General features: G+C 40.6%; 1 protein-coding gene across 3 annotated transcripts; it reads left to right on the top strand.

The window, feature by feature from the left end:
• The first annotated feature begins 28 nt into the window (after window positions 1-28).
• Window positions 29-18,901, top strand: LATS1 (large tumor suppressor kinase 1). 3 transcript variants are annotated; one of them, XM_038177729.2, is made up of 8 exons: window positions 33-215; window positions 3,284-3,793; window positions 6,284-6,419; window positions 8,255-9,780; window positions 14,649-15,231; window positions 16,458-16,640; window positions 16,891-16,997; window positions 17,985-18,901. In XM_038177729.2, exons 2-8 carry the CDS (start codon window positions 3,443-3,445, stop codon window positions 18,498-18,500), a joined length of 3,402 nt encoding a protein of 1,133 aa, XP_038033657.2. In that variant the 5' UTR covers window positions 33-215; window positions 3,284-3,442; the 3' UTR covers window positions 18,501-18,901. The 3 variants fall into 3 exon arrangements, 2 of the variants coding, with proteins under 2 accessions (XP_038033657.2, XP_071892005.1); XM_072035904.1 differs by having other exon boundaries at window positions 6,284-6,434; XR_011808311.1 differs by lacking the exons at window positions 16,458-16,640; window positions 16,891-16,997; window positions 17,985-18,901 and adding an exon at window positions 10,879-10,941 and having other exon boundaries at window positions 29-215; window positions 6,284-6,434; window positions 14,649-14,781.
• The last annotated feature ends 2,219 nt before the right edge of the window (window positions 18,902-21,120 follow it).

Raw genomic sequence — 21,120 nt, 5'->3', positions numbered from 1 at the left:
CGCGGCGCGGTGGCGGCCGGGAGGAGCCCACATCCGGGCCGCACCGCGCCGCAGCCCCCGACAAAATGGCGGCGCCGAACTGAGCGGGGCCCGGCGGTGGCGGCGGCGGCGGGCGGGCAGGAGGGCGGCGGAGCGGAGCCGCTGCCGGCAGCGCCGACGGCTCGGGGCCGAGCTGCGGGCCCCGGGGCGCTGCCGCCGCCGCCTTCTGGCCGCAGGTAGGCGCGGGGGCGGCGGGAGGCCGCCGAGGCCCGGCTCTGGCCCCGGCCCCGGCCCCGGCTGGCGGCGGGGAGAGGGCCCGGGGGCGCGGGCGGGGCGCGGGCAGCGCCGTGAGGCGGCCGGGGCCGGGGGCGGGCGCGGCCCTGCCCGGGGGGCGCTGGGCGCTGGGGGCAGCCCCTGGGCGGCGGGGGCGCGGGCTGAGCCCCCTCAGACCGAGCCTGTCCGCAGCCCCCGCGCTCCTGTCCCTCCTGCCCTCAGCGGCAAAGGCTCCAGGAAGGTTGTGGTAAAGTAAGTTACTGGAACAGGGACAGGAGAGGGGGAATCAAACGGTTACAGCGTGATGCTCGTAACTCGGCTGGGTGTAGGAATGCTTAAATGGATTAAAAATAGATGTGAAATGTCCCAAACCTGCCACAAAGCTGTCTAGTTCTTATATTTTTTCCCCAGAAGAGGTTAAAAGGCGCTGACAGTTGCATGCACCCAGCCTGTGTTTTCATTCAAGTTGAGACTTATATCATTATACTGTAAAAAAGCATCTTTTTTTTTTTTCTTTTTTTTTTTCCCCAATAGTTTGACCTATAGAGGAAAATATCCTCAATTCTTAAAAGGGCTCACAATTCTTTAGTTAGGTTAGGGAAGCGGAGAACTTGCTGAGTGGAAATATCAGCATTACCAAGCACGTATCGTTTACATTTACCAACACAGCTACAGGGAGAATGCCTGGGCTGGAGTTCGTGCTTGCTGGCTGGAGGTACGCAACCGAGGGAGGTCTCCTACTGATCACTTGAGATTTTCTCCTTTTAAAATGAATGCAAACATCTGTAAGAGCAGATGACCTTTGAATTTTGAGGTTCATATGTAAAGCAAGGCGAACTGCTGTCGGTGGTAATAAATACTGGCTTTCTCTTTCTTCATTAAACTGGAGGCCGGATTAATTGGCTTCCTGAGCCATTACGGCTGTAGCTTCACGTACACGTCTAACTGTTGTTACCCAATGCTGCCATCAAAGAAACAACCCATGGAAAAAAAAGTTAGTGTTTATCTGGGTGAGTTCCCCAGCCTGACTGACACTGTGTGGCCTTACAGACGATTGTGCTGGCTCAGGTAAGTGCTGGCAGATAAGCAGCCTGGCCGCTTTGCACTGTCAAACCTTCGCTTCTGCTACGTGAAAGTGCAGCTTTATTTTCCAGGGCTGCTTAGCGCATATCCTGTTGTGCTGCTGCTGCCAGCAAAATAATAGTTGTCAAACACAGAACCTCTTGTCTTAAACTTCTCAGAGCACTGTAAAAAGAAATACAGCTAACTCGTTTTTGCACAGAAAGGCATCGAAGCACAAGATGATTTACACACTCTACCTCAGTGGTAGAGTTGTGGTCTTTGGATTTATGGGTTAAGTGTGCCCTCTTAATTTAACCTTGAGATATTTTATGTGTGTTGCGTTCGTTTATCTCAGCTACCATTGGGGTAACCATAAAGTTCATGATGAAACACCAAATGAAACTTGGTAAAATACATGGGTGCTAAACAAGTGTTGCCTTCAGAATTCCAGGCCATTGGAGCTTGTTAAAAAGAGTAACTCGTTTGTGGGCATTTCTTTCTTCTCTCATTTGGAATTTGTCCGACACAAGGTGGATACCAACTGTTTCAGCTAGATAACCCTGCCATTGATGAACTAATGGTTGTTCTTAATTTTGACTGAATTCAAGCAAGTAATCTCAATTCCTAAGCTTGTGGGATGAGCTTATACTAGAGATTTCACTTTTCTGGAGGTGGTGATTCTTTTAAGCATTAGTAGCAAGTATCCCCACACTTGTGTATCCAACATGTTTCTTTTTGAAGCAGGTCTATTGGAAAGAGAAGAACATCCCAAGCAAAAAAATGTTTCTAGCCAAGTATTTTTCAATGTGGTCTTAAATATTGTGTGTTTTGAAAATGATCTTGAAAATGGCCAAAATTGTTATGTTTCAATTGCTCTCATGATGTGCTTTCATCTGAATCTAGATTTCTTAAAGCTTTGACCAAAACTTCATTGTTTATTATTAAAAGTCCCTTAGATGTTTGATAATTTCTTCCGTATTCAGTGAGCGCTGAAGAATTGCCTGTTAGCAGACTGCAGGAAAAAAACTTTAGTATCAGTACCAAATTCCATTTAGGTACAGTTCCACACCTACCATGGGACAAAGAAAATTTGTGGGTGCAGCTGGCTCCACGAAAAGAATCATCAGAAAACTGGGAAAAAAAAATTTTAACGCATTAAGAAATGGAAACAAGAAAATGCGAATGCTTTTGTATTGCTTCTCTTGGACATGACGTTGTAGTAACAGAGCAGTGTGAGTTAAGCTTTTCTTCTAGTTGCCTGTTGAAAAAAGACAGTGCTAGAGAATGTAATTTTTGTATTTTGTGCTGTCTTTCGTACATGATCCACCTCAGTGGAGCAGTAGAGCCTGTAAAAGGCTTATTCCACGATACTCTAAAGAAGCAAAGGCTCTGTAACTTCTTCAGGGTGTCACCTTGGTTGCCGTACCTTTACCATCCCAGTTACAGGTCAGGCGAAAGCACGGCACAACTGCAGAGACCGTAGTTCGCTGCAGAGCACAGGGTTCTTTCCCTGATGAGTCAGTCCCTTCAAAATGCTAAAGTTATTTGGTTTTGGCAGAATTTTCTGTTTCCCTTACCAAATGTCACAGTTATGCTCTCAGTGAATTTAATGCCTGAGTTGTTAAACAATTACAGTGAGAAAGTCTGAATGTTTTTTAGTTTGCTTTCATCCGCCTGCTGCCATCTCCCTTCGCACAAAAAACATTACATAACTGCTAACAAAGTGAGTGAGACCGGATCGAGAAGGCTCAAGCTGAGAGCCTGTGACAGCTGGAGAAAACAGGGGCCTGAGGCAGAGTTAAATGGAAGATGGTACAACACCAGGCTCCTGCAGCTCCCGAGAGTGCTGATGGAGGGAACGTGGCTGATGATGGCCCTGCTGCGTGTGGACCTTTCCCTGCCACCGGCGCTGCGCCGTGAACTTTCCCCAGTGGGTGTGTAACAGGAATTTGTTGTGTTTCCTTGACAGGACGGCTCTGCTGGGTTGGGGCAGGCTGCAGCACCGCGAGGAGCCCGGTTTCAGCGGTGAACGGTCGCGGCCTTCACGAGCTCTGAGACTGCCATCCAGCCCTTCTGGAGACGGTGTGCGCGCCAGTCCTCGGGGAAGGTTGCATATATACATGTTTTCATGAAGAGGAGTGAGAAACCAGAAGGTTATAGACAAATGAGGCCTAAGACTTTTCCTGCCAGTAACTATACTGGCAGCAGCCAGCAGATGCTACAGGAAATACGAGAGAGCCTCAGGAACTTACCTAAACCCTCAGATGCTGCTAAGGCTGATCACAGCATGGGGAAAATGTCATCTGAAGATCCCAGACAAGGCCGAAATCCCCCCAAATTTGTAACATATCATAAAGTTTTGCAGGAGATCAGAAACTCTCTTCTGCCTTTTGCGAACGAAACAACCTCAGCTGTCAAAGGAACATCAGAAGTTAATCGTCAAATGCTGCAAGACTTACAAGCTGCTGGCTTTGATGAGGTGAGACTTTTTATTTTCAAGATGTAGCGTTCTGCTAACTGTAAACTACCAGTGCATGTTGGGGGTTGTTGATCACAGGATGTTTAAACAACATAGGAGAAACAAAATAGGTTTTAGAAAATCGGGTAGGTTTCTAATCAGGATTTAGTAAAACTGTTAATATGAAGTAAATTAGGACTAGGTGAAATAGTAATTAGGACTTAATGAAACAGGGATGAAGAAGAGGAACAGAAGGTTACAGAAGGTTTGTTTTTGTTTTTTTTAAGCACCTTGTGCAATGTGTTTTTACATGGTAGGGATAGATTGTTTTAGTTATTTGTATCATTTTAGACAGAGAGAACGGGACACATTAGAACATTTTTGCCTCTTACTGCACGGAGTTTGAAATTGCGTGCGGTAAAAATAGGTTGATAAAATGTGAACAAATATTTCAGAAAATAATTTTAATGAGCTTTTCACATCTATAGTTAACTGAAGGTCCAATTTTGTAAAGAAAAAAATGGCTATTGTTGCTATATGCTTTGTCAGATACAGCTAAAATAAGATATACAGTTATTAAATACAGCTAAAATAACAAATACAGTTGCAGGGTGTCTTCTCTGCAGTATATTCACGAAAAAATGTAGAGATCATAGCTTTTGAGAGTGTTAGACATAAGTAATCTGCAATTACTGTTATAAAAAACAGGAAGTAGGTAATTATTTATTTTTTATTAGTAATATTTGTAGTGTTAGTAATTATTAACTAAACTTCCGTTCATTCTAATAAGTAAAAGGAGTCTGAAATGTGGTTTCCAGCAATATAAAATGAATGTACTTATTGCTCCTGTGTTTTTATTGAGATTTTAACATCAGTGTAAAGTATGCCTGTTTTCATTCCTTCTCTCTAGACCTAAGTGCAAAAGCAGGTGGTTTGCCTTTTTTTTTTTTTTTTTTTTTTTTTTTTAACCTGTCTTCCAAGGGCTAAAAGCCCAGTGCCACAACAGGGGTTGCCTCTTCAGGAGTGCAGTGACTGCAGTAGTTCAGTTCTCAAACCCACTTTTTCAGAATGGTCCTGCAGTCACTGGCAAACTGCAGAATGGCATGTGGCTGGATGGCACCTCACGTTGGTATTTCTGTTGGATCCTTTCCATTTGGAATTTTTGGGGGTGTGGTAGGGGGTGAGACAGAAAGTAGGAACAGAATGAGGGTGTATTGTGAGCTGGGCTGGTTTGCTGGAATGGATTGTAGCAGGGTTGTGTTAGCTGCTTGCAGTTGGCTGATCTGGGCTGTTTCCGATTTAAGTTGGTTATGTTTGGGATTTATCTGGTTACATGTACACCTCTTACTTTAAGGATCAGATCTCTGGTGGGTTACCAGGGGCTTTCTGTAGAGACTAATCCATCTACTATGAGAGGAAGGTCGTTACCATATTGTAGGCACAGTCACCAACTGAAGTTTGGAAACACAATGATTTTGTTCCCTCCCCCCTTTTTTTCTTCATACATTGAATATCATAGAAGTTTTGGTCATTCTTCCCCAGCCCTTCTATCTAATAGTAAGTAGGATTTGGGGTTAAAGCTGAAATGACACATAGAGTAATAAAATGATGGGAAAATGCGTTTCATTGTGTGTGTTTTTTAACAAAACAAGACAAATCTTAAATTGCTTACAGGGAATCCTTCTGACTTGGTGAGATTCAAGTTCAGTCCTCATATGTTTTAGGCACTCTTCAAGACATGAAATACTCCATGGCACATAGGTGCCAGGGTTGTTTTTGTTCTTCGGGCAGAGCAGGGGGAGATCCCTTGGCTGGCTCTTCCTCTGGTTCTCTGGTTAGTGGAAGAGGGAACTTAATTTTCGTCTTTTAAAGTATTGCTGGTTGTGTACTTTTATTCAACAATATCAGCTGGTCTGTAAACATTGAGGCAACCTTACTCTCTCGATGTATTTGTTTAAAAATCCTTTTACGGATTCTGATTTGTTTCTGAAGGCCGTGTGTATGTCTGCATTGTCAAAAATGTGCACAGATGTGAAAATACCAACGTGGGTTTGAATTTGAAATCGATACTGACCACTTCCCTTCTGAGCCCTCCTGGGTTTCCCATTGATTTTTGGTAGTAAGCACATCCCCTTGGATGCTGGTGACCTATTCAGGTGTAACATGAACTGGTGGCTTTCAGCTGACAAAGTAAGACCAGAGCAAGTCACTAAAGGCAGCGTGGTTAAGTCTAGGGCATTGGCTGGCTGTCCAAAACTTCTGTTTGGATCTCTAAGAACACAGAGCCTAAATCCACCACAAAGCTAACTTTTTCTTCCTGAAGATCCAGACTGTTGATTTTTTTGGAGGATCTTGTTGTGAAGAAAGCATTTTTAGTTTATTTATAAATTAAGAGAAATCACTAATGTACCTTATTGAAATTACTGGAGGATATCTGGTTAAATCCTCGTGATTTTTGGTCTTCTTGCCATTTTTTAGCAACTTATTTTTTATATTTAATTTTTCTTTTAGGATATGGTTATACAAGCTCTTAGACAAACTAACAACCGTAGTATAGAAGCAGCCATCGAGTTTATTAGTAAAATGAGCTACCAGGATCCTCGTCGGGAACAGATGGTTGCAGCAGCAGCAAGACCTGTAAACTCAGGTATGAAACCACCAGGTAGGTATATCCATCCAGTAATTCACTACATGTGTTGTTACAGGTGAAAAAAACATAAAATAGCAAATTCCTCCTTCACGTGCCCCCAGTGGAAAAGAAGAGGTGCTAAGATACAGGTTTTCCCTTTTAAAAATAGGCTGTAAATTCTATAATATTTCTGGAAGGTAGGTGACTTTAGTGTGAATGTGTCAGCCTTTCTTCTTATAACTGCATGCTTTTAGTGTTGTATCCAAGTATTCTATCCAAGGAATGACATTCAGGTATCATTTTAGTCCTTTTTGCCCCTAGTTGGTGTGATGCTCATGTTTTTTCTCAGTCACATGCCTTCTAGAAATCAGTGGTGAGCACTGAATTCTGACCTTAGTGCACTTTCTCACGCAGCAGCACTGTGTATATGTATATATAACCATGTATTTATATATCACATGGTCGAATATTTGTATTTTAGTATGTCCCAGTTCAAGATCCCCCCCCTCTGCTTCATTTTCTGCTTGGTTCCAGATTTTGTGTTTATGTTTATTGTTTTTTTTTTTTTAAGACAGACTTTATATTAGATGCCGGGGAACAGACTGTAGCAAGAGTCAGAATTTTGCCACTTGCCATTACTGCTTTCTTAACGTGCAAACACATTTTAATAAATCTTATTGCCTTTCTTTTATACCAGATTTTAGAATTGTAGACCTAAACAAGCTGTACTTTCCAGATGCAGCAGGAACACTGAACTTGTATTTGACTTAAAAGTTGAATGATGAACAGCTGGCTCTATAAAGTCACACTTCAAATTGACAGCATAGGTGTGAGGAAAAATTGGTGGTCAGGAGTAGCAAAGTACAGCATTTATTTTCATTTACCCTGTGAAGTGGACTTAGTTGGTGCTTGTATGAAGCAGCTAGCTAAATGCTACCATTTAGCTTTAATTTTCATTATTATTCACAAAGTTAGGATAATTAACATGTTCTTTTACTGACAATCCAGAAACTTTCCATGATTATAGTGTTTACAAATGTCTTGCTAATCACATGCTAAAAAGCACCATAAGACTGCATGAGCTATCAGTTTCATATGTAGTATTTTGCATGACAAGCGAAATAAGATCTGCAAAGTATTTTTTTAAAGCTTTGTTCTGTAAGTTTTGCTCTCAGTTTAAATTCTTGCCTCCACGCAAAACTTTTACCAATATAGACATTAACTTTAAAATTCAATTACCTGAATATATTCCTCGAGTGCAAAATTTGGTTAAGTTGGGATGAGCTGTATTGCAGACAAGGGTTTAAATGGGCTGTTTGCTTTTTCAGAATTCAGTTAATTTTTAGTTGAGGAACACTTAATCTGTTATAGGCGTCACTCTGGAACGAATAGCAGCATGACTAGAAGTGTTTTTCCATGCTGTTGTTGTTCCGTGTTTGTCCTGAAGAGCTCTTCTGGGTGTTGTTTGTGTTCATGATTAAAAAAAATCCATCATGTGCCTGATAGTATTACATATTACCATATTTTCTTTCCTCAACGAGAAATTATGAATGCATCGGCATTTGCAGCAAAATGTGTCTTCAGAAAAGTGATTCCTAATGTCTATAAAAATTCGTGCAGTACAGTTTCATTGAATTTCTTTGCTCTTGTACTCTGTACTGAGCATATTACCATAGCATGCTATGTATTATTAGATAGAAGTACCTTTTCCATGAAATACATCGGGTTGTGCAACGTCTGAGAATTCCCATCACGTTTCTGTAGCGATTGATGCTGAAGAACAAAATATCCAAACAGTAGGCAGAAATAATTTCTAATAACACAAATGCTGTGTTCTCTTTATGTGCGAGCAGGGGCCGTGCAGCAATCGGTTAACCGCAAGCAGAGCTGGAAGGGTTCTAAGGAGTCGCTGGTCCCTCAGAGGCACGGCCCGGCGCTGGGAGACGCTGTGGTGTACCGCTCGGAAAGCCCCAGCTCTCAGCCTGATGTAGGAAGGCCTCTGTCTGGATCTGGCATCGCAGCGTTTGCTCAGGCTCATCCTGGCAATGGGCAGAGAGTGAACCCCCCGCCTCTGCCCCAGATAAGGAGCGTCACTCCTCCGCCCCCGCCTCCTCGAGGACAGACGCCCCCTCCGAGGGGGACAACTCCTCCGCCTCCCTCCTGGGAGCCCAGCTCCCAGACCAAGCGCTACTCTGGAAACATGGAGTACGTCATCACCCGCATCTCCCCGGTGCCACCCGCAGCGTGGCAGGATGGCTACCCGCCTCCACCGATGAATCCTCCACCCCTGAATTCTGCCGGGCAGGGTCAGAGAGGCATGAGCGCTGTCCCCATTGGCAGGCAACCCATAATCATGCAGAGTTCAGCCAACAGCAAGTTTAGCTTTCCCTCAGGAAGGGCTGGGATGCAGAACGGTAATTGTCAGGCCGAGTTCATGGTTCACCAGAACGTCGTGTCTGGGAACTCAGTGAGTCGCCAGCCACCCCCCTACCCTATGAACCCAACCAACAGGCAGAGTCCTACAGCACTACAGATGCAGGCAGGAGGATCTGCTCCTCCTTCAGCATACACTAATGGAAATATTCCTCAGGCGATGATGGTGCCAAACAGAAACAGTCACAACATGGAACTTTATAACACAAACGTAGCCGGGATACCTGCATCCTGGCCGCAGCCTCCTCCGGTGCAGCCCCAGTCATCACCTGGCAGTGGGCACGAAATCCCTGCCTGGCAACCCAACGTTCCTGTGCGCTCCAATTCTTTCAACAACCATCACGGAAGCAGGCAGAGCCACTCCAGCAGCTCGCAGCCTTCGGCGACGACGGTGACAGCTATAACACCAGCTCCCATTCAGCAGCCAGTGAAGAGCATGCGCGTGTTAAAGCCGGAGCTGCAGACAGCCCTGGCACCAACTCACCCCTCCTGGATGCCACAACCTGTGCAGGCCGTGCAGAGCATCCCGTTCTCCGAGAGCCCCTCTGCAAACCTGGCAGTTATGGCACCTGTCGCAGAGGCTCCGAATTACCAGGGTCCCCCCCCACCTTACCCAAAACACTTGTTACACCAGAGTCCGGCTGTCCATCCGTACGAGGCAGGGCCCAAGCTTGGCAAAGAGGAGCCACCGATTTTACCGAAGGAGGAAGAGAATGAGAAGAGTTACGAATGTGTCGATTCAGCAGACAAAGAGAAGAAACAAATCACAACATCACCTGTCCCCGTTAGGAAAAACAAGAAAGATGAAGAGCGACGAGAGTCTCGCATTCAAAGTTATTCCCCTCAGGCCTTTAAATTCTTCATGGAGCAGCACGTGGAGAATATACTCAAGTCACACCAGCAGCGTTTACATCGGAAAAAACAACTGGAGAATGAAATGATGCGGGTAAACTCTTTCTACTAAGTCTCTGACTAGAATTGCTCCTGTATGAATTTTAAGAAATGTCTTAGTGGTAGGATGTTTAAATAGTACAGATAAATAGAACCTTGTGGTATAAGCATGCTGTTGAAGTCTCTTTTTAGTTTCTGTGTTTCAGATGTGGCAAATTCTTCATTGCTTTATTTACATGCTTCATTGTCTTCTTATAAATTAATTTTTAAAGTAAGATTTTTGTCTAAACATAGCTCATATGGCTCATGTACAGTAAGGCAGAAGAAGCAAAATAATTTTTATATGAACTGAGATAACTATATGACTCATAGCTTTTTGTTATGGATTCTGTACGATCCTAATTTTTGAGCGAGCAGTGTTTTAATGATACGTATTTAAATAAACACTGCAAGTACAAGTAGCACAGCAGGGAAGAGTGGTGGGGGAGGCTAATGCCTTTTTGCAGTCACCCAAACAATCATTCCTCCTGCAGTTCTGCAGTTTGTTCCCTCTGGTGAGAAGGTTTTCTAACTTCACATCCAAAAAAACAGTAATCAGAAGTTACATTTCTAGAATGAGAGAGAGGTGGTACATTTTGCTGAAGTGTTTTGTAATCCAGGCTGGGAGGGTGTCTGTTTAAACAAGGTGTAATTGAATGGGCAATAGAAAACAGACCTCAACATGTAAAATCAATTTCTTTGTGCCCACATGAAGTCAGAGGTCCATTTCCTGAGATTTTGTGTAAAAACTGGAGCTGATACATACCTGTGAAATTTCAAAAGTAAAAAACAAGTAGTGCTATTAAGACTTGCAGAAATGCAGATTTGAGCTGTATTACTTCATATATTCGTAACAATTGTAGCTGAAAATTAGGCATAACTATGATGTACCTTTAAATTTATGAGAGAATGTATTTGCCTTATGCCACTTTCTTGAAATGCTGCTTTTTATCTGTGTTTTCTTACTCTGAAAATTCTTACTGTAAGCTGTAGTGTTTTATAAGCGTTTGGTTAATCATGAGATATGTAAATGTTAGCAAGATTTCTTCCTGGAACTCTTTTTCTAGATCTTTACTCTTAGTTTTTTCTCTCTCCTTTTCACTTCCACTAACAGCTGGTTTAAACTGGTAAGGTGTGGGAAGCTTTCCTGAACTCTGTAGCCTCCATCCCTGTGTAGGCAAGTAAGATTTTGGAGCAACAGTATTTATTGTTAAGAATAGCATGATCCCTTTTTAGAGGTCTCTGCATGCAATCCTGCATCAAAATTAAGCATGAATTTTATTTTGATTATTTTTGAGTACTTAAAAGTAAGATTATAATTAATGTTGACTTGCAGACTTCACTTTCCCTTCTTACTGTGTTATTCCATAGTATCAGAAGCATAAGTCTTACTTAAATGAAGGCACTGGTTATAAATTTTCTTGTACATTTAAAGCACCCTAGTGAATGTTCTTCATATAAGAAAAGGCATTTTACAATATTTACACTAGATTTAAAGCTGGGATGTTTCACTGAAGACTGAAGGAGGGGAGATGAGGTATTATGCTGCAGCAGGCCTCTCCTATTTCATCAGGTTATAGGAGAAAATTCCTAAAATAGTGAAGTATATTTCAGGTCTTCAAGAGAAGGAGAAAGGGAAACTTGTCCCTTACATATGCTCAAGAAGTTTAAGAGGATTAATCAAGTATCAAATTATTTCTTCCTACCAACAGGGGAGAAAATGTTGAAAGGGAAAAACAAAACAAACCTGAACAGAATGTATCTCAGCAGAAGTACCTACCTTCCCAGGATGCCGTATTTGTAGGATAAGTGATATATTTCTATGTGTCAGGGTTCCTGGGGAACAGAGTGGATGTCTTTCAAAAATACTTGATTTAAATGTGTGAATCGACTTCCCTTATGTTCCTGCCCAAGTATCATACTAGATATCTGTGTTGCAAAGCAAAACTAAGTCAGTCATGATCCAAGGCACAGCAAGATGAGAAGGAAGTAAAATAAGAGCAAATTGTGTGGCGTTATATAGCAGTGCAGGAAGCTCTGGCATCGTTTAGAAGTAAGTGGAGGTGTATGTGCGTAAGCACTTACTCAGCTGACACAACCAGTTAGTTTTTGGTAAATGCTGTAGATGCGAGTAGTTCTAGGAAGATACTGCAGTGCAGGGAGTGATAAGCTTGAGATGAGCATTTGTTTTAATGAATGGCGTAGGAAAATGTGAAGATTGGAGTTAGGGGAACAGATGACAAATTGGAGTATTTAGGCTGGTTTTCACAGCAAAATTGGTTGGGTGGGACAGCTAGAGAGCAGATACTAGACTGTAAATCTGCAAGGTTTTTAGGAACTGTATTTGTCTTGCAGTGACTAATTTCCAGGTTTGGATTTCCCTCTTTCTAGTGTTGTGTTGCCTCCTAGGCCATGGTCTTTCCTAGTTTTATAGCTGCTCAGTGGCATTCAGTCCGTGTGCGAGTGGGGCTGCCCTGAAGCAGACTTCATGGTTTACGTGGGACTTGAGCAGCTGACACACCATTGTCTGGACTTTAACAAGTCTCCGAATGTCATCTTGACATTTTGAACTCCTCAGGATTCCATTCTTCCGCATTGAAGTGTGCTTTAAGCGTGTTTATCTGCAGAAGACTTGAGATGCCTTTGACTGCATCTCTGCCCTGGGTATTCCTGCAGCAGGGGGTTGCGGAAGGCAGTTTCACAGACCTGCTGGATGTGACTGGGAGTAGGGAGCTGAACCTATTTCCCATGTCTGGTCTGAAACTACTACTACCCTGTCCTAACTACTGCTTGTCTGATTTTGATGACAAGTTTTTTGTCTGAGATTTGAGACAACCTTCCCTATTTAAATCTTTTTTAGTAGATGAGCATTTCATCTGTATTTTCCTAATTGCATCTCTTTTGGATCTGTTTTTTTTGTTTGTTTGTTTTGTTTTTTGATACCTCTTAGAAATGTTCTGTGATCTAACAGTTATGTTTGTGTTCTGAATTAACATTATATGGTATCCTGGAAGGATTTGTAAGATAAAAGACCAGATATCATTCATTCTCATTCCCTTTTTTTTTTCCTTCAGTCATATATAGAATCAGTAAGGTTGGAAAAGACCTGCAAGATCATCTGGTCAAACCATCACCCTACTGCCAGTGTCACCCACTAAACCACGTCCCTAAGCTCTGAGTCCAACCTTTCCTTAAACACCCTATATAAAATATTGATATTTATAATATAAAATATATTTTGTCTCAAGTTAGGCTTTAAGTTAAGCAAAGTAGGAGTCACCTGTTAACGTACAGTCTCTACAGGCCTAGACTAGTGGATACCTAACTTACTGCTTAGTGGTTACCTACTTACTGCTCCTCTGCACATCCTGGCTTCCTTTTGCTCTGTGTAAAGGATCAGGGGAGGCAGTTATTTCACACTGCCGTTCAGATTTAAAAAAAAAACCAAAAAACACTGCAAGTAATACTACTTGCAGTAGTTTGTAAGACAGTTCATAAAGGAAATAATTATTCCAGTTTTATAGGAAGAGGAAGCGAGGCCCAAAGAGATGAGAAAGGTTAAAAAAAAAAAAAAAAAAAAAGGGATCTTAGTCGCAGGTGGTATCTTGTCCTGTCAGCTACATGTACGTAGTGAGTATGGAATTAATAAAGTTTGTAAAAAGATGAAATATTTAGCCAAGTATGATCAAAGAGATTTATTGGAAGGGCTGTATTTTTGTTCTGCAAAGAAAGGCCTGAAAAGCCAGCTGTTAGTTTGTTGTGTTTTTTTTTTTTTCTAAGGGTACTATGAAAAGCCTAGTTTACTATTTGAATTTCTTGAGACTTCTGGATTGTTTGTGAAGTTTGATCATGTATCTAAGATCTAAGATGATCATGTATCTAAGTTCATCTTCTTAAATCAGAAATATTTGTGATTTTTCTGTTGAAGTTGAACAAGCAGTGAACAGTTGCAAGAATACAATTTGTTCTACTTACACTACCTAAGGGATTTTTAGTGTTCCTTTACTAGATAAGCAGGTGCAGCGTTGTCTTCCAAGATGGCTAAGATCTGAATTTTGACATAAAAGTAGTCAGAAAACTCTTTAGGCTTTCTTTTATTCAAGAGGAAATAAAAGGCAGAATCCCTGGCAGGTCTTCAGTGAAGAGAACCAGTGGAAATAATTTCTTAAAAAAACAAACTTGCAGGGAGCAGTTCTCAAATACGGCTGTAAAATCTTCAGACTAATACGTTGAAAAAAGTATGTGAAGAATTAGCTCAGTAATGACACTGTTAATCCAGAGAATCCATGAAAAATTGAGCACGTAGAGCACTTTACGGACTGATTTAGTGATTCCCAAATGTAGACCATTGGCTGTATGCGGCCACGATAACTAGTGCTCCATGGTGTTGAAATGAAGAATTCACAAACTTCTAAGCTGTGTAGTTGTGCTGGTGGTCTGATGGGTGGCTTTGTTCAGAAGTTTGAAAGCCATTTGGTTTATAAGTTTAGAGTTTAATACCAAAATGTATGGAGAAGGAAGGGGATACTAACAGTCCTCTCCCTATACCATGGTCTTGCTGGCTAAAGTGAGGGCAGTTTTCTCTTTTCTTATCCCTTCTCTCCCCAAGAACATATTCCCTTCTCAAGAACCTGCTGGTGCATGGCACCTCATGCATTTTGCTGTCGAAAGTGTCCCATAGATCACATTTTGTTTTTATCACTTCTTTCTGTTTTGATAGAATTCTAATCTGTAAATTTAAACAAAAAAAAAAGCTTTGTAGTGTTATTTCCCATGCTGTATATAAGTATTTCGTTTGCTTTGCTTAAGCCTTGTAATTATACGAAGATCACCAAGCACTAAGAGTACTGTTCATTGTCGGATTTAATTCTGTTTGCTGTATAGGTTGGATTGTCACCGGAAGCCCGAGATCAAATGAGGAAAATGTTGTGCCAGAAAGAGTCTAATTACATTCGGCTAAGAAGAGCTAAAATGGACAAGTCGATGTTTGTAAAAATCAAAACCCTGGGAGTTGGTGCCTTTGGAGAAGTTTGCCTAGCAAGAAAAGTGGATACTAAAGCTTTATACGCGACAAAAACTCTGAGAAAAAAAGATGTGCTGCTTCGAAATCAAGTTGCTCATGTTAAAGCTGAGCGGGATATCCTTGCAGAAGCTGATAATGAATGGGTGGTTCGCCTGTACTATTCATTCCAAGATAAGGACAATTTGTACTTTGTAATGGACTACATTCCTGGAGGTGATATGATGAGTCTCTTAATTAGAATGGGTGTCTTCCCAGAAAATCTGGCACGGTTCTACACAGCAGAACTGACCTGCGCAGTTGAGAGCGTTCATAAAATGGGCTTCATCCACAGAGATATTAAACCTGATAACATTTTGATAGACCGTGATGGTCATATTAAATTGACTGACTTCGGGCTCTGTACAGGCTTTCGATGGACCCATGATTCAAAATACTACCAGAGTGGTAAGAGAAGTACAAAAGTGTTGTTCGATTGTTTGTTTTTAATGTTGTTGACATGTTGTTCTCTGCAAGGAACTAAATAACAAGTAGAAAAATTACTGAGACATTTCCTTTGTGGACAGTAAAGCATTAGCAATGCTTCTACATGCCATTCAGATTACAAAAAGCAACCTTTAGTTAGGGAGAGTTTGTGAGCGTAGGTAAGCACTGATTCCTTAAGGGAGAAGGAATGAGCTATGCTGCTCTAAGTTTGTCCCATGAGTAGTTTCTGAAACTTGGAGGGAGAAGATCACAGGTGTAGCAAATAGGTAGGGTTGTTATCTAAGTAGTTCTGTTTTGAAGGTGGGATTGATGTTTCAAATTCATTGTTCTTGAAAATCTCACCCCAAGGGAGATTTTACTGTGAGATGTACTTCTTTTCATGTAAACTCTTGATTTCTGAGGAAGGTTTAAGACTTTAAAAAAAAAAAAACAAAACAAACAAACAAAAAAACCCTGCTTGACTTAAAACAATGGTTTACAAAGAAGAGCAAAAAAAAGTCTCAGTTCTGTGAGTGATGTCAATTATGTAATAACCTAAATTTAACTTTTCAATTTAACTTTTCAATTTCTGAAGGTATGTTTTTATTTTTGAAAACAATTCTTAAATTGCTTTTAACTTTTTTAAAATCAGTCGTGCTTCTTAGGCCAGACTATTGGCACAGTTGCTGAAGAGGAAGCAAAAGTTACTATATTCTTCAAGAGAAGAGATTGAAACTGAATAATAGGAAAATGTTGAAGATTTAAAATATGATTGATCTAATCTTTTGGTAATTAGCGTCAGTTGATGCTTTGTACTGTATTTTCTCTTTGTATAAGAGAGAGATAATAAACGCCTTGTACAGCCAGCGTAAGTTATAGTTATAATAAGTTATAAGTTGTTATACAGGTATAATAAGTTGTAATAATTTTAAGTTTCTAAGTAACTCAGAAAATATCAAACATGATATTTTCTCAACATTATGCTACAATTAACTTTAAAAAGTGTCCTCAGAAACTGTAATGGTCTGTATCGTAAGCAAAAAATCAAAATCCTGATCTTCTAAGACCTTTTCAAATCTTTTTCTCCAATGTTGAAATTGAAGTAGATTCTGGTTTTATAATAATGTTAATACAAATATGAAATTTTCTTCATTTAAGTACTACAATAATCTTCCTCGATTTTTGTCATCTTTCTCATGCAATTATAGGTGACCACGCGCGCCAGGACAGCATGGATTTCAGCAATGAGTGGGGTGACCCAGCAAACTGCAGGTGTGGAGATCGGCTGAAGCCACTCGAACGCAGGGCTGCGCGTCAGCATCAGCGCTGTCTGGCCCATTCCCTTGTTGGCACACCCAATTATATTGCACCAGAAGTATTGCTACGAACTGGTAATGCATTTATTGGTATTTTTGATTGTAATCTCACTGCAGAGTAATTGGTATTCAAGTAGTAGCTTCATCTTTCTTACACGACCACTTTCCCCAAGTACATATTTTGACAATAAGTAGTTACTAATATGGAAATATAAGTATTGAATAGAATTTTCCTGCAAACCTTTCCTAAGTACAAGATTAAATGTAGGCTAAGGCTCTAACTACCATTTTAAAAATATTTCGCTATTTTTTAACTTCATTTCAGGTTACACACAGCTGTGTGACTGGTGGAGTGTTGGAGTAATTCTCTTTGAAATGTTAGTGGGGCAGCCTCCTTTTCTGGCACAAACACCTCTGGAAACACAAATGAAGGTAACTTTTACAATCTCATGTTAACAGGCTGAAAAACAGGGTTGAAATTTAAATTATTTTTCTAATTTATAATGGAATCAAAAGTGATTTTTTTTGAGTGCTGCTTTATCTGAGCATGTTGTAAACTAACAGGATTGTAAATGTTACATTACTGTGGTGGTGCACTTACTTTGTCAGGGACTTCAGGAATCACATCTGTATCTTTTATCTGGCCATGTAGCAAGTGTGCCAACTAAAAATCCCATTTCAGGTCTCAGGTATCCCCTTTCGCTTTCTTCACCACCTGCTTCCAGTTATTAATTTCACTTCTCATTTTCCAGCTACCACGTGGCTTCCATGCCTTCTTACCTACAGCAGATTTCTTTTGGTGAAGCATCTGTAGGTGCTCAGCCTGCAAACATGGAGGAACAGCAGGTGACCGTGGCTGCTTAGGGTTCTGGCAGCTCAGAGCTATTGGTCCCTCCCTTCCTGAGCCTCAGCTGTTCCAGACAAACCACTGCAGTCTTCTGCAGTGCCATTTATACAGAACGGTGTTCAGCTTGCAAGATATTAGCTGGTCCAAACATAGTTTTGCCAACTGATTTTTTTTCTTCAGATTTTTGAAGTAATTTAAAAATTTTTAACTTTATATGTGTTAATCTTTCCAACACAGCAAGTAATTAAAAATTAATTTCCTGCACTCTCTTTTAAGACTGTAAGCTGTGTGCCTAATTATAGGTTCCAGGCACTGCTCTTTGTGATGTCCTTGTTGGCTTATGGCAGGCATATTTCATGCCAGACTCTATTTAGACCCGGAACATGAATAAGTTTTGCCTGGATTTTGCCAAGTTTCCACACAAAATATTGCTTGTGTTTCTGAAAAAGCAGCTTTACATTTGCCCTCTCTCATTTGAAAATATGCTGAATGATTCTATTCTTTTCATTTTCCCTGTGGTTTTTCCATTTAATGAAATTGTAAATAGAAAATGACATCTCTTTGCTTTAAAGGTTATCAACTGGCAAACTTCGCTTCATATTCCACCTCAAGCTAAGTTGACTCCAGAGGCCTCTGACCTCATTATTAAACTCTGCCGAGGGCCAGAAGATCGTTTAGGCAAAAATGGTGCAGATGAAATAAAAGCTCATCCATTTTTTAAGACTATTGATTTTTCAAGTGATCTACGGCGACAGTCTGCCTTCTACATTCCCAAAATTGCCCATCCTACGGACACATCAAACTTTGATCCAGTTGATCCAGATAAATTGTGGAGCGATGATGATAAGGAAGGCAATGTAAATGATACCCTGAACGGATGGTACAAAAACGGAAAACATCCTGAGCATGCGTTTTATGAGTTCACTTTCCGAAGGTTTTTTGATGACAATGGCTACCCGTACAACAACCCAAAGCCCATTGAGTATGAGTATGGTAGTTCCCAAAACTCAGAACAGCAGTCTGACGATGATGATGATGAAGAACAAGCAGGTAGAGGGGTTCAGAATCGTGACCTGGTTTATGTTTAGTAGAGGAATAAACACTAAATAAATGGTTTATTTTGCAGCTGGAGTTTTTGAAAAGTCTCTTCTCCTAACAGAATTGAGAGAAGATTGCTAGGGTGAATATATGCACGCTCTTTATTTTGTTTTGAAACACTAAGAAAGTTATGTCTTCTCTTTCCCTCTCTGTACATTTTGTTTCCCCAAAATACAGGGAAATCTTTCTCAAATATTAATTTATTCCATCATTGTTAATTGTTTAATTTAGAAGAGATTCGATGTTAGGTGAAAAAATTATCACTTGAATTTTATTATCAGTTCTCTGTACTCTAAGTACTTAAAATAGGAAATAGTGATTTATTTTTTTCCACCCGAAGATGATGCCTGGTATCTATTTGTACATATACTAAATAATTTTAAAAACCAAATCTTTGTTGCAGATTTTTTTTAATGACAGCTCTTCCTTTGCATTTACCAAATATAGAATTTACTTTACACTAATAAAGCTTTCTGATACATTTGGGGGGGGGGGCTGGAACAAGGGTGGGGAAGAGGCTGCTGTACCCTCACTTTTCACTGAATTTAGCCTAATTATTCACAGTGTTGGGAAAAACTGAGCCATCTATCTGCTGAAATGTTTCCAGCTGCTGCGGTAATGGCATAGTTCTCGGCTTTGGAATGAGAAAGTTTCTTGGCTGTAGTATCATCATAAAGTGATTAACGCGTTAGAACTGGTCTTCTATTAAATACATAAATTTGACACTAGTAATGGTGTAGTGTGTGAGGGGAACTCTCAAAGCAGGAGGATTGCTCACTCAGAAAGAACATGATTGTCTCCTCTTATCAGTTCTCTTACTGTTATAAGAGAAAACAAGCTTTAGGAAAAATACTTTCTGCAAATTAGTTTAATTTTCTGAATACAAACAAACTATAAAATCTAAAAAAAAAATAATACTGCTTTAGTTAGAATTTTTAGTTTGAAATCTAAACTTTAGAATAGTTTATTGTATGATTGAAAAAGTAATGAGAAAAAAGTATAAATTGCAGCTTTTGAGACTGTTGTTGCGGAGACCGCTTTCCCTTGGTTTTAACAGGTTTCCTCCTAGTGATGCAGGTGGCGAGGAGAAATGTCCTGCATCCGTCTACCTGAGCTGTCTGTTTTCCTCAGCACAGTTTTCAGTGGTCCGTCTATCACAGCCTAGTTCAGAACAGAAGTAGGAGCTTAGGGCTGTCTGTTATGTTCTGTGTTACTCTTTTGGTAACTTTCCACGGCAGGTGAGCAGCCTTCCCCTTGGTCTCGTGGTGGAAGGGTGATGAGCCTGCTGAGGTTACTGGGAGCAGGTAACCCTGTCAACAAATTCCAAGATAAGATGGGGAGTTGCAGGGGAGGCAGAAAGAATTACGCTTCTATTTCTCTTTGTCTCTCTCTCCCTCCCCTGCAGCTAATACATTAATAAATAAAATGCACTACCTTTTTAAACACTTCATCCTTGGAATTGAATTCCAATGGATAGATGTAATAATGCACACGTAAAGCGTTAGTGCTTTCTTAAATTATTACTTTGTGCTATTGCATTGTCACGATGACTCTCATAGCTATTCTGGCAGCAGACACTAGCTTGCTAATTCAGTTTTCTCACCAAGCTGGTCTACAGCATGTGTGCTTCCAGCCATTCGTTCGCTTTCTGTGCTGCGATTCAGCGTCTCTCTGTGCCAGCGCAGCCACCTCTGGGACTGCACTGTTACTGGATCAGTGGAAACACTGCTTGGTGTGCAGCATCTGGAGGTTGTTTGTTGTTGTGGGGCGTGCTCATTGAAATGATCCAGTTTCCAGTGTTGTCCAAAAAATGGTTTATGTTGACATAACCGAGGGAGGAGTGAATTGCAGTTAAGACATCTCCATGCTGACAGCCCTCTTTATCAGATTTAATCGCAGGACAAAACGTATATATATTTTTTTAAAGGTCAGCCCTCTACTGTGAAGTGCTTAGGATTATGAGATGGTTACAAAACCAAACAAAATTTTAGCAGGTAGATGCTTGCTACAGTGAAAATGGGCTTAATAAAGCAACGTATGTTCTGTCTAGCTGTTCTACAGCTGTTGAAACAGAATAGCTTTTCAGATTAAATTCATTTAGCTTAAATATTATAAAATGGCTGCAGTGTATAGCTACTCCATTTTATATGTTATGTAAAAAAGATTGTTTTCAATGTAAATAAACGTTTAAAGATTATCTTCCTTCATAGTAAGTATCCCAGTAAAACTGGTCTACTTTGCTTGGAGTAAAGTATAATATATTACTGGTTAAAGGTAATTTAATGAAACCTACCTTGCCATTTGTGAAGTTTGCAGAGAAAATAATGTCAGTTCTTCATTAAATTGACTGTTAAAATTGCATTTTTACCTGAGTACATTTCTCCTTTGCCTGCTTTATATTATGTTATATTCCAATTGAACATTATGACTGGTCTCTAGCTAGCTTTAAAAAAACAAAACACAAAAAAACCCAACCACTACCACCAAAAACAAACAGAAGGGTCCTGCAGAGGCACGACGCTTCTGTTTAAGCAAAGCCAATTGTTTTTTATTAAAAAGGAATTATCGAGTGTTTCATGGACATGTGCAAGTACTGAAATATTAAATACT

Source organism: Anas platyrhynchos, chromosome 3, assembly GCF_047663525.1.
Source record: "Anas platyrhynchos isolate ZD024472 breed Pekin duck chromosome 3, IASCAAS_PekinDuck_T2T, whole genome shotgun sequence".
NCBI lineage: Eukaryota > Metazoa > Chordata > Aves > Anseriformes > Anatidae > Anas > Anas platyrhynchos.
The sequence above is the reverse complement of the archived record's forward strand: the minus strand, read 5'-3'. Positions and strand labels throughout refer to the sequence as shown.

What these genes read in the sequence shown, in the direction of transcription:
- LATS1 (XM_072035904.1), top strand. Translation starts at nt 3,443, where the DNA reads ATGAAGAGGAGTGAGAAACCAGAAGGTTATAGACAAATGAGGCCTAAG. An exon ending in AGAAGTATTGCTACGAACTG is followed by an intron (nt 16,641 to 16,890) that starts GTAATGCATTTA and finishes ACTTCATTTCAG; the next exon opens with GTTACACACAGCTGTGTGAC. An exon ending in CTCTGGAAACACAAATGAAG is followed by an intron (nt 16,998 to 17,984) that starts GTAACTTTTACA and finishes TTTGCTTTAAAG; the next exon opens with GTTATCAACTGGCAAACTTC.